Below are 13,593 nucleotides of genomic sequence, written 5' to 3'. Positions count from 1 at the left end.
CATATTAGCAATACCTATTCCATATTTTATATGGATATCTTAATTTAGTTATGCGCGTTTAAGTTATTTTCGTTAAGGGTCCTTGTATGGGAGCTATGACCAATTATGGACCGATCGCAAACAAATTGCACAAAAATATTTCTGTATATGAGGCCAATACTTGTACCAAATTTTATATGAATATCTTAATTTAGTAATGAGTTATGCGCGTTTAAGTGATTTTCGGGAGGGGACCTTGTATGGGAGCTATGACCAATTATGGACCGATCGGAAAAAACTTTCACAGTAATATTTCTATGCATATGGGAAATACTTATACCAAATTTTATATGGATATCTTAATTAAATAATGAGTTATGCGCGTTTAAGTGATTTTCGGGAGGGGACCTTGTATGGGAGCTATGACCAAATATGGACCGATCCGAAAAAACTTTCAGAGTAATATTTCTATGCATATGGGCAATACTTATACCAAATTTTATATGGATATCTTAATTTAGTAATGAGTTATGCGCGTTTAAGTGTTTTTCGGGAGGGGACCTTGTATCGGAGCTACGACCAATTATGGACCGATCGGGAAAAAATTTCACGGTAACATTTCTGTGCATATGAGTAATACTTATACCAAATTTTATATGGATATCTTAATTTAGTAGTGAGCTATGCGCGTTTAAGTGATTTTCGGGAGGGGACCTTGTATGGGAGCTATGACCAATTATGGATCGATCGGGAAAAAATTTCACAGTAACATTTTTGTGTATATGAGTATTACTTATACCAAATTTTATATGGATATCTTAGTTTAGTAATGAGCTATGCGCGTTTAAGTGATTTTCGGGAGGGAACCTTGTATGGGAGCTATGTCCAATTATGGACCGAGCCAGAAAATTTTTTTTTGAATGAATTCAATTGACATAAGATTTCAATTTGTAAAATTTTGTGAAGATATCAACATTCTGACGTAAGTTATTAACAAAAAACCCATTTTCCGGGAATATGTACTTTTGTATGGGAGGTATATGAAATTGTGGTCCGATTCTGGCAATTTTCAGCAGGGATCAAGCTCTTGTGTAGAGACGAATGTATGTTTTCGAGAAAATTACATCAGAATGTGTAAAAAATGCTTATTTTTTTCGGAGTTGTTTTAAATTTTTATTCATAACTTTTCCCGATGTGAACCGATTTTGATCATTTTCAATACCGAACTGTACCGGATAATAGTGAATATTTTGTGTGAATTTGGTTAAATTATATTGCTTCGTTTTAACGTGAGCGTGTTTTACACAGACAGACAGACGGACATAGCTAAATCGACTCAGAATTTGATAAGGACCCAGAATATATATACTTTGTTGGGTCTCAGATGAATATTTCTTGGTGTTACACACGGAATGATAAAGTTATATATATCCTCTATCACCACTGATGGTGGTGGAGGGTATAAAAAGTTACTGAATTGTGGTACAGATAGTTATTTCTTCATTCTTTAAAAAAAAATTAATTATTATACCCACCATTAAAAAAGATGGGGGGTATATTGATTTTTTCATTCCGTTTATAACACATCGAAATATTGGTCATAGACCCATAAAAATATATATATTCTAGGTCCTTATTAAATTCTAAAACGATCTAACCATGTCCGTCTGTCTGTTGAAATCCCGATAGGGTCCACACGGGAGGAGCTAGACAGTTGCAATTTTCCACAAATATTCTCTATTACCAAGGTTTTATTGGTATTGAAAATGGGCAACATCGGTCCAAGTTTTCGGATAGCCCCCATACAAGTGGACTTCCAAAAACAGCTGTAACGGGCATAACTGTTTTAGAAGTACGAGTATAGCGACGAAATTCGACATTAATAAGTTTCATATGAGCCAAAATCTTCCTACAAAGTTTTTTGAGGATCAGTCCATAATTGACCCTACGCCCCAGATAAGGTCCCCTTCCAAAAATAACTTTAAAAAAAACCTAAAAATTCGAGTATAGCGATGAAATTCGCTATAAATATGTTTCTTACGAACTAAAACCTCTCTACCAATTTTTTTATACGAGCCAAAATTTCTTTACCAAATTTAGTGAGGATCGGTCCATAATTGGTCCTACCGCCCATACAAGGTCCCCTTCAGAAAATTACTTTAACGCTCATTACTGGCTAAAAATTACGAATATAGCAATCAAATTTGACACAAATAAATTCCCTGAGAACCAAAATCTCTCTACCAACTTTTATGTGGATCGGTTCATAATTGTCCATACCCCCCATATAAGGCCCCCTTCAGAAAATGACTTTAACACTCATTACTGGCCTAAACATTCGAGTATAGCGATGAAATTCGACATAAATAAGTTTCATATGAGCCAAAATCTTTCTACCAAAATTTTGAGGATCTTCAGAAAATTACTCATGCGCTCACGGTTTAAAAATTGAATAAAAATATTTTGTTTTTAAAAATTAATATTAAGCCATAATTAATTGACTTAAGCCATATTCCAAATATCACCCTGATGTTTCTAGGGGAGCATTCCTTTTACGGCATACGGTTTGATGTCAGGTATATGAGATATAACACCCTCACTTGTTTTTTTTTTTAATTTAAGCTAAGCTTTTTTGGGTAAAAACAATACAACAAAAACGTCCATTTTGAAAAAAATGGGGGAAATTAAGTGCCAAATATTGAAAGAAAATTTATTCTTGAGTTAAAAAATATTTTTTTGATGGATATCCCACTCGCATCCCATTATGGGACTATAAAGTCCTTTAAGGAAAATGTATGAAAAGGGCCCTTTTGAAAAAAAAAATTGGAAAGAATGAAGAAATAGCTAGCTGAACTCCTTTGGACAATTTTTGCTAGGACCAATAGGTGAAATGTTACACTCATTTGAATAAAACTACTGATGGTGGTGGAGGGTATAAAAATAAAACAAACAGAATGGGACAACAAATGGAACTACTTATTTCTCCTGATTGTTAAATATAAGTGTGTTCTGATGGATCAGATACACAGTCACTTTAAGTGAGGATAAATTCAATTCTCCAGTAGATCGGGACTTAAAATACTGGTCATAAAATTGGATTAATATTGATGATTGATTCTTTCGAATCGCTATTTTCTAACAAAATTTCTTAATTTGAAGATTAAATTTGAAACATTTAAATAGTAAATCCCAAAATGATCACAATAAATATCTAAAAACAAGTAAGAAATTATAGTCGGGCGTGGCCGACCATATGATACCCTACACCAGTTATGAATATTAAATGTGATTTATTTTTCATAATAAAGTATTTATCTTCAATATTCCCTTGTTCCGATACATTTAAGCAATTTATGGTTGAAAAACTAATTTTCTGAAAGAGGCTTTATATGGGGGCTAGGGGCAAATATGGACCAAGCCCGATAAAATTTTGTGAATATATTTATATTTACATAATATTTTATTGTGCTGAATTTCATCGCGATATTTGTGTTTATAAGTTAATTTGGGACATTCAAGTAATTTTCTGAAGAGGACTTTGTATGGGAGCTAGGGTCAAATGGGGCCCGATCTTTATGAAATTTGGCAGGGTCATCAAGACTTCTATAAAACTTAGTTGTGCCGTATTTTATCGATATATCTATATATTTAACATAATTATGAGCTCAGACGCCCTTTACGGGGGTTCTGTTCTATTATTTCAATAGGCTTCGTCTTTAGTCAAATAAAACGTGCGTGCCAAATTTCATCCAATTATCTTGAAAATTGCGACCTGTACCTGCATAATCGACTCAGAAAACGATTCTAAGCCGATTGGTATACTTTAAGGTGGGTCTAGGACGAATATTTTTGTATGTTACAAACATCAGCACAAATCCAATATACCCTCCCCACTAAAGTGGTGTAGGGTATAAAAAGCGGGATTGAAATCTAAGTCGGGATCATCCTTTAAAAAGCGGTATGTCTGGTCACGTTACGTATATACAACAACAATTCTTAGTTATTTTATTGTGAGTTAAACAACGGTTCTCGCACATATTAATGTATGTAAATATTATTTTCATCTATGTGTATAAAAATAAGTTGCAAGAAAAAAGTAGAATGAATAAATAAATGTTAATTTTTTCTCTTAAAATTTGTTTTTTTTTTTTTTGATTTATAGTAAATTTAAGGAAATGCAATCTTTGCGTATATACTAATTTAATGGTGTCCCTGGTTAAAACGAATTATAAATTACAAAATAACTAATAATTTTTAAAATGTTTAATTTATTATTTAGTTAGTGAAGACAAATCTCATAAGCGGCGTCTCCTGACAAAGAAAAGAGCGATGACTACAAGCTTTTTCGATGTTGGAAAAAAAGATAATAATGGTACGTACATACCCACTAAACAATTTTTGCCGAATTCATAACGAATTCGTACCGACAGTTTGCACAAGTTGCCGATTTCGTATCCGAATTCCATCAGAAGTCGGGCAAATGTCTCATACCATGTCTGACATTCTTTCGACATTTCGTACGAAAGTCTGATCAAATATAAGAAAGTCTGATAGATGTCGGATAAATAAAATTTCCGACAGTTCGTTCAAAAGTCTGATCAAGTATAAGAAAGTCTGATAAATGTCTGATAAAATGTCCGACAGTTCGTACAAAAGTCTAATCAAGTATAAGAAAATGGCCAGACTATTCCGATCAACGTCTGATGAAAACTATTTTCATTTTATTTTTTTTTTTTTTTTGCTTTATTTAGTTTATCCATATATATACAAAGTGCATAGTGTTTGTGTTGAGCACATTAAAAAGAAAAAAAGCTACATTAATCACCGTCGGCAATTTACATAAAAGAAATAAACAAACAAACAAATCCGTCGGCAACTTAATGATAGAGAGTCAAGCTTTAAATCTTTCCAAAATTAAAATTAGAAAAAGCCGTCGGCAAATTAAAATTTCAAATAGTGGAAAATTAAAGTGATCGTGTGCACCGAATTAAATATCACCTACTTCTATTGGTCGTCCAAGAGTTGGAGTTAAAGGCGTAACTTTTCCTAAAAATATCATATTTGGAAAGAAAAAGAAATATAATATTAAGGAATTCAATATATTAAGTTAAGATTAAATTCAGGTTTGTTTGTTTTCATTTTGCTTACTACTAAGTGCATTGGAAACTTGAAATTAGAGTGTTTTGTGTCGTGAACTTTGGAATATAAATTTTATTGTTTTAAACTTGAGTCTTGGATAAATGAAAGTCGGAACATTGGATAATATGCAAAATGGAGTATTGCATGTAGAACTGTTTCTTCAACTTTGGATGAAATTAAGTGACTGGAAATCTTAATGTCAAAGCTATTCGTACGTTTAACGCGGCTGCATATGCCTTTTCTAAAGCATAGCAAAACCCAAGGAATAGGATTTTTGCGTTAGGAGTATGGACTAGACTTTTTTGGATTTCATAAGTCCTGCAATTGGATCTGGAATAAGGCCACTGCATTAAATATTTCGCCCTTGGATAAAGGTCCCAGTTAATACGCTTCGGATTGTCTGATAGAAATGCAAGTAGGGATGTAGCTTCCTTCCAGAAAACAAGAATCTCCTTCGGATTGCTGTTGTCATCACCATTTAGGAAACCTCCATGTGCAAAATGTTGAAGTTGAATGAACAAAATTTCGTCCCATTTTGTCATCGAAAATTCTGCTATCATAAGTCTCATATTGGATGTCGTAACTTTCGGAATTGAGTGGCCATCGGTATAGAGGAAACTACTGTGTATAAGATGTACTCTTGGATAAGTAGCATCTCCATAATTGGCTAATTGGAATAAAGTCCGAATAGCTAGGTAAGACGTCACTTTAAAAATATCGTAATTATGGATAATTACGTTTGGACAAGTTTGAAATAAGGATGAAGGGATCTTATTATGCGTCGGATCCACAAGGATTTTTAGATAAGTTTTTAGGACAATCGCATACTTGCAAAATGTTGACTTTAGGATAAAAGTTTTCAAGGTATTTTGTAAAATCTGGATAGTATTAATATTATACAAATAATGAATTGGACTATAGCATTTTAGTTTTAGGATACCACTGAGTAGCGAATAGAAATTATTAGCTTTCAAAAAGTACGGAGGAGAAATTTTTAATAAAAATTTACAATTTAAGTATTTCTCAAATAAAAGTTTATAAACGGATTTAAATTTTAATAAAATGGAAAAACAAGTTGGGGAAAAACTTTATAAGACATTTCGTTTTGAATTCAGTTTCTCTGAAATCACATTCATCCTGGAAAGAGAAGCTCTATGTTGGATATTTAAGTTACTTTGAGTCGTCAGATATTGATTGTCACTTGATATTTTAGGTGTTATTACTAGATTTTCATTTTGAAAATTCGCCAATTCCTTGTTATTAGAAGTCTCTTGGGAGAAAGAGACCCGAAAAAAGTTTGAAATTATAAAACAAGGAGCAATGTTGAAATTGGATACGGGTCCGGTTAGGATCCAACCAAAGATAGTCTGTTGGGCCATTAATGAATCACAAACATTTTGTATAACTCCCGGTAGCATAACGGATGGGAAGAAATCTGCACCAATTAAAATATCTATCTCTGAACTTTTATAGAATTGTGGATCTGCCAACTGGATAGAAGGAAATTTGGAAAATAGCGAATGGTCTAGGGTTTCGGATGGAAGGTTTCCCGACAATTGTGGAACAACTAGTGCCGTAATCGACTACTGTGTACTAGGATTAGAAACAGAACTTAGGACAAATGAGCACTGACTATGAGCACTTGCTGTTACAGTTTGATTCAGGCCTGAAATTTGAGCATTAGTAATCGTAGAAGGAAGTCTCAGAAGGTCAAAAAGCTTTTCAGAAATAAATGACCCTTCTGACCCTGAATCAATTAATGCTCTGGCTTGGACTTTCGTGTCTAAGTGACGGATTTCTACCATTGCTGTCCCCAGTAGAACCTCTTTGGAATTTGAGGAAAAGCAGGATTGAACCATGTCAGCTCCGGAACTAGTAGACTGTATTGTAATGGAATGAGTGACATATGGTTCGACATTTGGATCTAAATTGGAACTTGTACCAGGAGCAGATAGGTCTGTGAAAGTTTCGGAATATCTATGGAGTAAAGTGTTGTGCCTTTTGTTGCATCGGAAACAATTAGTAGGATTACTACAATTCCGTGCTGAATGTGTCTTAGAGAAACAATTAATGCACAAACTTAACTTCTTGATCTCATCAATGCGCTGGGAGTAATGCATTTGCAAAAATGTAGGACATTTGCGTATCGGATGAAATTCATTGGGACACAACTGACATTTCGGGCCTGAAGTACGGTAAGAACTGTTGGAAACGTTGGATGAAATATTTAACGCTTTGGATTTGGATGCTGAAGGCATGGAAAGAGTGGAACGGATTTCGGAAACTGATTCCAAAGTACGGTAACGATTTGTTAGAAACTCATCGAAATCCGACCACTTCGGAATGGAAGACTTATCTTTTAAACCTTGCTCCCATAGAGTTAATGTCGAATCAGGCAGTTTGTTGGAACAAAGGAACACAAAAATTGGATCCCAACTGTCAGTGTCTATATTATGGATTTTTAGAATGGATATACATGCATTAATGTCCCGTTGCAAATTTTGTATGGATTGTGCGGATTCAAGGGATATACTAGGCATGTTAAATAGGATTTTAAGCTGACCATTGACTTGGACTCTTCGATTTTCAAACCGACTGGTAAGATTAGACCAAGCCAAATCAAAGCCTTGGTTCGTCAAAGGACTTTTCTGGACGATCTGTCTAGCTTCTCCATAAGTCTTTTGGATTAAATGGAAAAGTTTCTCTACCGGACTAAATATGGAATTTTTAATGTACATGGGCGTAAAGAGATCTCGGAATGTCGGCCATGACTCATAGTCACCATGGAATACATCTATTTCACATGGAGGTAGATTGAAACGATGAAATTGATTGGAATCGGAAGCCTGACTTATAACAGCCGGTGGAAAATTTGGAGAAATGGTATTGTTTTTGGGTTGAGACGGAACACGAAGCGTATCGGACAATTCGGATAACTTAGTAAGGATATTACAATAAGCTATGTAAGTATTTTTATACTTGTCCTTAAACGCTTCTAAATTTTCGGATTCGTCATTGTCGGACTCTTCTTCATTTTCCTTATCGAACAAAAACTTATCATATGCTGACTTGATTCGATTCCAAGTGGACTTCAATTCATCTTTGTGGATCGCAAGTGCATGAATTGAATTTATGGGATATCGATTTTCATTATAGTCAGCCTCGAATTCAATAATACTGTCGGCAAGACGGATAAAATGGTCTAGAGACATATTGACGGTTATTATTGGAAAAAATGGAAATTTGGAACTTAAAGAATCGTTTCTCTTACAAACGTTGGACAAATCTCAGAAAAATATAGAATTTTGGATGACAAACAATCGCGTTATATAACTAAATAGGAAAAACAACCACTTAGGAAAAATTAATTTTTTGAACAATTAGTAGTTTTACAGCTCTGGATTTTTATGTATGGAACAACAATAATGTAACTGAGATTTGTTTACAATTGAATTCAATTAACCCTTTGGAGACCAGGAAAAAGTGTATGAAATAATAACAGAAATGTATTTGGTAGAAAAACTGTATAATTTCACTGGACAATAATAAGTAAATTCTAAATTTACAGAATTATTTATATGCAAAATGGCACTAAAAATTTTAATAATTATGTATACATAAAGTGATCGAAAAAAAAGTTTTTCTTGAATAAGAAAATATGATATAAATAGATTAAATATTAAATTAATTTAATAATATATCAAATCTAATCAATACAACAAGATTCTAAGATAATATATTGATTATTTAACAATATATCTTATAAGACATTAATGACCTTAACGATCACTCAAGGGTTAATGACGATCAGTTGCGTATTGAAAAAGAAAGAAGAAAAGGAAAAAGAAAATAAATATATTGCATGTATATACACACGCACTAACGAGTGTAATGCAGAGATACAAGCCGATGGGAAATGAACGGCGGCGGCGGCGCAACCATTTTGGGTCGGCGGCGGCGGCTTATTACAGAAAATATCGGCGGCGGCTAAATTGTCGGCTCAATTTAACTTTTTCTTTAGAAATTAAGGTTTATTATATTGGAAAATCTTTGTATAATAGTCTGTTACATAGAAACCTGTCTCTATATAAGTTTTTTTCTGCAGAAAATGGACATTTATAGTAGTTTTCACTATTTTAATATTAGCACAATATTGTGTGGCAACTCTTTTCAATTTGCCATACGAATTTAAAATAGTGGCAACTCCGTTCAATTTGGTGAAATTATGTTCTGAAATACATGTGTGATTCTAATCTTTATCAGCGGCTACGTTTAAGCCGGCTTAGCTTTTGAGCCGAAAGAAGTCGGCGGCGGCGCGGCTTGCAAAATATTACCGTCGGCCAGCCGCCGCCGATTTGAGCCGTCTCGGCTTGTATCTCTGGTGTAATGCTTATGGATGATGGACAATGTAATACACAAGCGGACAAACGTATGTAAATCGATATGGACAATTGTAGGTAATGTCATCAAGCAGAAATAATATCGTTTGGAAATAAACAAAATAGTAAGAGAAATTACATTAGTAAATAAATGTATGGAATTGTATTACAGGGAATTGTAATGCAATTAAAATATGGGAATAAAGAGAATTTATTGATGGATAACTTAAAGAAAACGTGCAAAATTGTATGGAATTAATATTTTATTTAGAGCCGACGGAGGGAAGGAAATATATACAAGAGAAACGAATAACAGCCCCACTTTGGGTAAGTAGGAAAATGTAACTTGTTACTGTAGACTGTATTTTAAGACACTAATGAAAAATGTTGTCCGTTACACTTCACTATTTTACTAGAGTATCAAAGTAGTGTACCAGCCAAGTCTTGTATACCCAAAGTATTAAAGAAAAATATAATTGCCGTCGGCTTTTTATGGTTTTGCACACACTTTTTGGTTTTATAAACCGCGAATTTTGTTATTATTTTACAAAATTCTCTTAATCTTTGGACTATTTTTTACTTCACAAACACTCTTATGCACTTTGTAATATAAAATAGAAATGCAAAATAAAAGAAAACAAACTAACCTTTGTAATATGTTGTTGATGAAATATGAATAAAAGTGTAGATGGAACAATTTGTTGGTAGGAAATCCACAAATGAGTTGAAATCTCCGAGAGTATATGAACTTCCAATATAAATCCGGTTCGACTGGGCCAAATGTTTGGGTGAATCTTTTAAGCAAGAGGGAAAAGACTGGACAAATTGGAAGAGACGATAAACTCTCTGAGCCTAAACAAAATCCCAATGATTTGTACTCAGAACAATTTAATAAAGGGAAAAAAAGAAGAAATAAAACAATAGAATTAGGATTTTTTCTATGTATATTTATTAAACTGTTGGACAAATGATTTCTTACCAAGGATAGGTGGACTGTATTGTTAGGAGCTAGATTTGTATCTGGCGCAAAATAAGCATTTATGACATTTACGAACTATGACATTTCTTTTAGAACATTATTATTTGTATACTGCAACACATAGCAATCAGCATTTATATATGTAAGAAGAAATTAGGGTTTGCAGGATATTAACGAAAGTAAGGAAAAATTGCTATATGTTGTTTTTGGCGTAAACATATATAATTGATTATGGATTAATTTTATTAATTTTAATAATAATTTATAAGCTTCCATTATTAATGACTTCTTAAGGGTATATAAATAAATAATAGAAAATAAGAGATTATTTTTAAAATTAATAAAATTAAACCATACTACTTACATATTATATACGAAAATAGAGTTCATTATATGCATCAATTTAAAATTATAAAATTAAACCTTAAAAAATTATGTAATTTTTTAAAATTTTTGTGTATTAACAAAGTTTAAAGAAATTTAAACAATAATCATCACATATGCAGATGTTGTTTACTTGATTTCCAAAGACCAACTGAGAAAATAAAAGAAAATAAAAATTAAATTCCCTTTTCAAGTACAGTTGACGAATTTCAAAATATAAACAGGTTTGTGCACGATTTTTATTAAAAACAAGTTAGAGAGCTCTATATTCGGTTCTGCCGAATCTTAAATACCCTCCACCATAAACTGGTTTCATAAATTATAAAATTTTTGATTGATTCAAATTTACCTTAATATTTTAGACTTACTTTCATTACGCCTTACAATATGCAATTAAAAACAAAACTACCACTTAACATGAAAAAAAAAATGCTTTTAAATTTTTATTGTTGAACCGAATTTTGACACTTAATTTGATTAAAAAAAATCAATTATTTATGACAAAAAAAGATAAATCGACCAGGAATCGAACCTGCAATGCTCAGTTTGTTAATTCTCCCTTCCATCCACTGCACCACTTCATTATTTTGTCCTTCGCTAACTAATATTTATACCCTACACCACTTTAGTGGGGAGGGTATATTGGATTTGTGCTGATGTTTGTAACGCACAATAATATTGGTCCTATACCCACCTTAAAGTATACCAATCGGCTTAGAATCATTTTCTGAGTCGATTTAGCTATGTCCGTCCGTCTGTCAGTCCATGTAAACCTTGTAATCAAACTACAGGTCGCAATTTTGAAGATAATTCAATGAAATTTGGCACATGATCTTCTATGGTACCGGAGACGAAGCTTATTGAAAATGGTTAACATCGGTCCATTATTTCACCTAGACCCCATACAACTGAAAACGACGAATAGGGATTTTAAGTTTATAATTATGTTTAATATACTTGTATCTCGACAAAAAGCTGCAAACCAAGTTCTATACTAGCCTTGATGACTCGCATGAATTTTATAATTATAGGGTCTCATTTGACCATAGCCCCTATACAAATCCCCCTTCAAAATTTGACTTAAATGTCCACAATTTTATTCAACAATAAATGGCTTAAGTATATGTATCTGACACAAGTCAACTTAAATGCTTTATTATGAAAACTAAATCACATTTCATTTTTGTAACAGGTGTAGGGTATTATATGGTCGGCCTCGCCCGACTATAACTTCTTACTTGTTTTAATATAAAAATGCCATGTTATTTTCTGTTTGTACAAATCATTGCTGCTGAATAACTTTTATCAACACTGATGTTGCTGAATAGCATAAGAAATTCTCAGTTACACTTTCTCAATGTGCACATTTTATTTGATCTTGAGTTAACAACAATTTTTTACACATACAGGAACGAATTTCTATGTGAACATTAGTTGCAATCAATTACGAAGTTAGTTAATAGTGTAGTGGGAATGGCGTAAAACTAGCAACTGGGAGATTTTAAGTTCGAATTCTGTTCGTTTTGGACAGTTTTTATTTAATTTTTTGCGAAAAATAATCTATTTTTTAATCACTATGTGTGGTACAAGAAATTGTGGACTGATTTCGATTTTCAACTCAGTGAATTCCCAAACTATGTGTATGACAAAATTCAAAACTAAATATTTGTGCAAATTTTTTATGGATATCATTATTTGGTAATTAGTAATATGCGTTTAAGTTATTCTCGAAAGGAGACCTTAAATGGGAGCATTGACCAATTATGGATCAACCGGAAAAAAATTATAACAAGATTTCTGTAGATAAAAGCAATATTTGTGCCAATTTTCTATGGATATCTTTATTTCGTAAAGAGTTTTATGCGTTTAAGTGATTATCGAAAGGATACCTTGTATGGCAGCTACGACCTATTACGGACCGATCGTAAACAAATTTTACAGTATCATTTCTGTATATAAAAGCAATTTTTGTGCTACATTTTGTATGGATACCTTTATTTAGTAATGAAAAATATGTGTTTAAGTGATTTTGAGAAGGAGACCTTGTATGGGAGCTATGACCAATTGTGGTCCGATCGTGAAAAAATGTAGAGTAGGATTTCTGTAGATAAAAGCAATATTTGTGCCAAAGTTTGTATGAATATCGTTATTTGATAATGAGTTATGTGCGTTTAAAAGTTTTTCTGATGGTAACCTTATATGGGAGCTATGACCAATTATGGACCGATTCAGAAAATTGTTTCTTTATATGAATTCTATTGGCATGGAATTTAAATTTGTAAAATTTCGTAAATATATCGGCATTATTTCGGAAGTTATTAACAATAAATTAATTTCGGGGAATATGTAAATTTGTATGGGAGGTATATGTAATTGTGAACCGATTTTGCCGATTTTTAACAATGTTGATCCTTGTACCAAGTTATATCTCTGACAAAATTCATCAATTTATCTGCAGTAGTTTTTGTAAAAAAATACAAATAAATATGTGAAAAAGCACAATTTTTTTTGAGGTTGTCTCAAAACTCTGAACCTATTTCACCGATCTTGCTGATTTTCAATACCAAACTGCTTAGGATATCAATGAATATTTTGGGTGAATTTCATAAAGTTCCGTTGCTTCGTTTTAAAGTGAGCATGTTTTATACAGACAGACAGACGGACGGACAGACGGACATATCTAAATCGACTCAGAATTTCATAAGGACCAAGAATATATATACTTTGTTGGGT

General features: G+C 32.7%; 1 protein-coding gene across 1 annotated transcript in view; it reads left to right on the top strand.

Moving 5' to 3' along the window:
• Positions 1-13,593, top strand: part of LOC119609776 — a 121,183-nt gene that overhangs the window by 18,858 nt on the left and 88,732 nt on the right. The window contains exon 3 of the mRNA XM_037964684.1: positions 4,259-4,351. Within this exon, the coding sequence (XP_037820612.1) occupies positions 4,259-4,351 (93 nt within the window). The remainder of the gene's footprint in view (positions 1-4,258; positions 4,352-13,593) is intronic.

The sequence above is a fragment of the Lucilia sericata genome, unplaced genomic scaffold (assembly GCF_015586225.1).
Source record: "Lucilia sericata isolate MDLA Ls3-8-SP2 unplaced genomic scaffold, ASM1558622v1 Contig001059F_arrow, whole genome shotgun sequence".
NCBI lineage: Eukaryota > Metazoa > Arthropoda > Insecta > Diptera > Calliphoridae > Lucilia > Lucilia sericata.
This window is presented reverse-complemented; position numbering and strand designations above follow the sequence as displayed.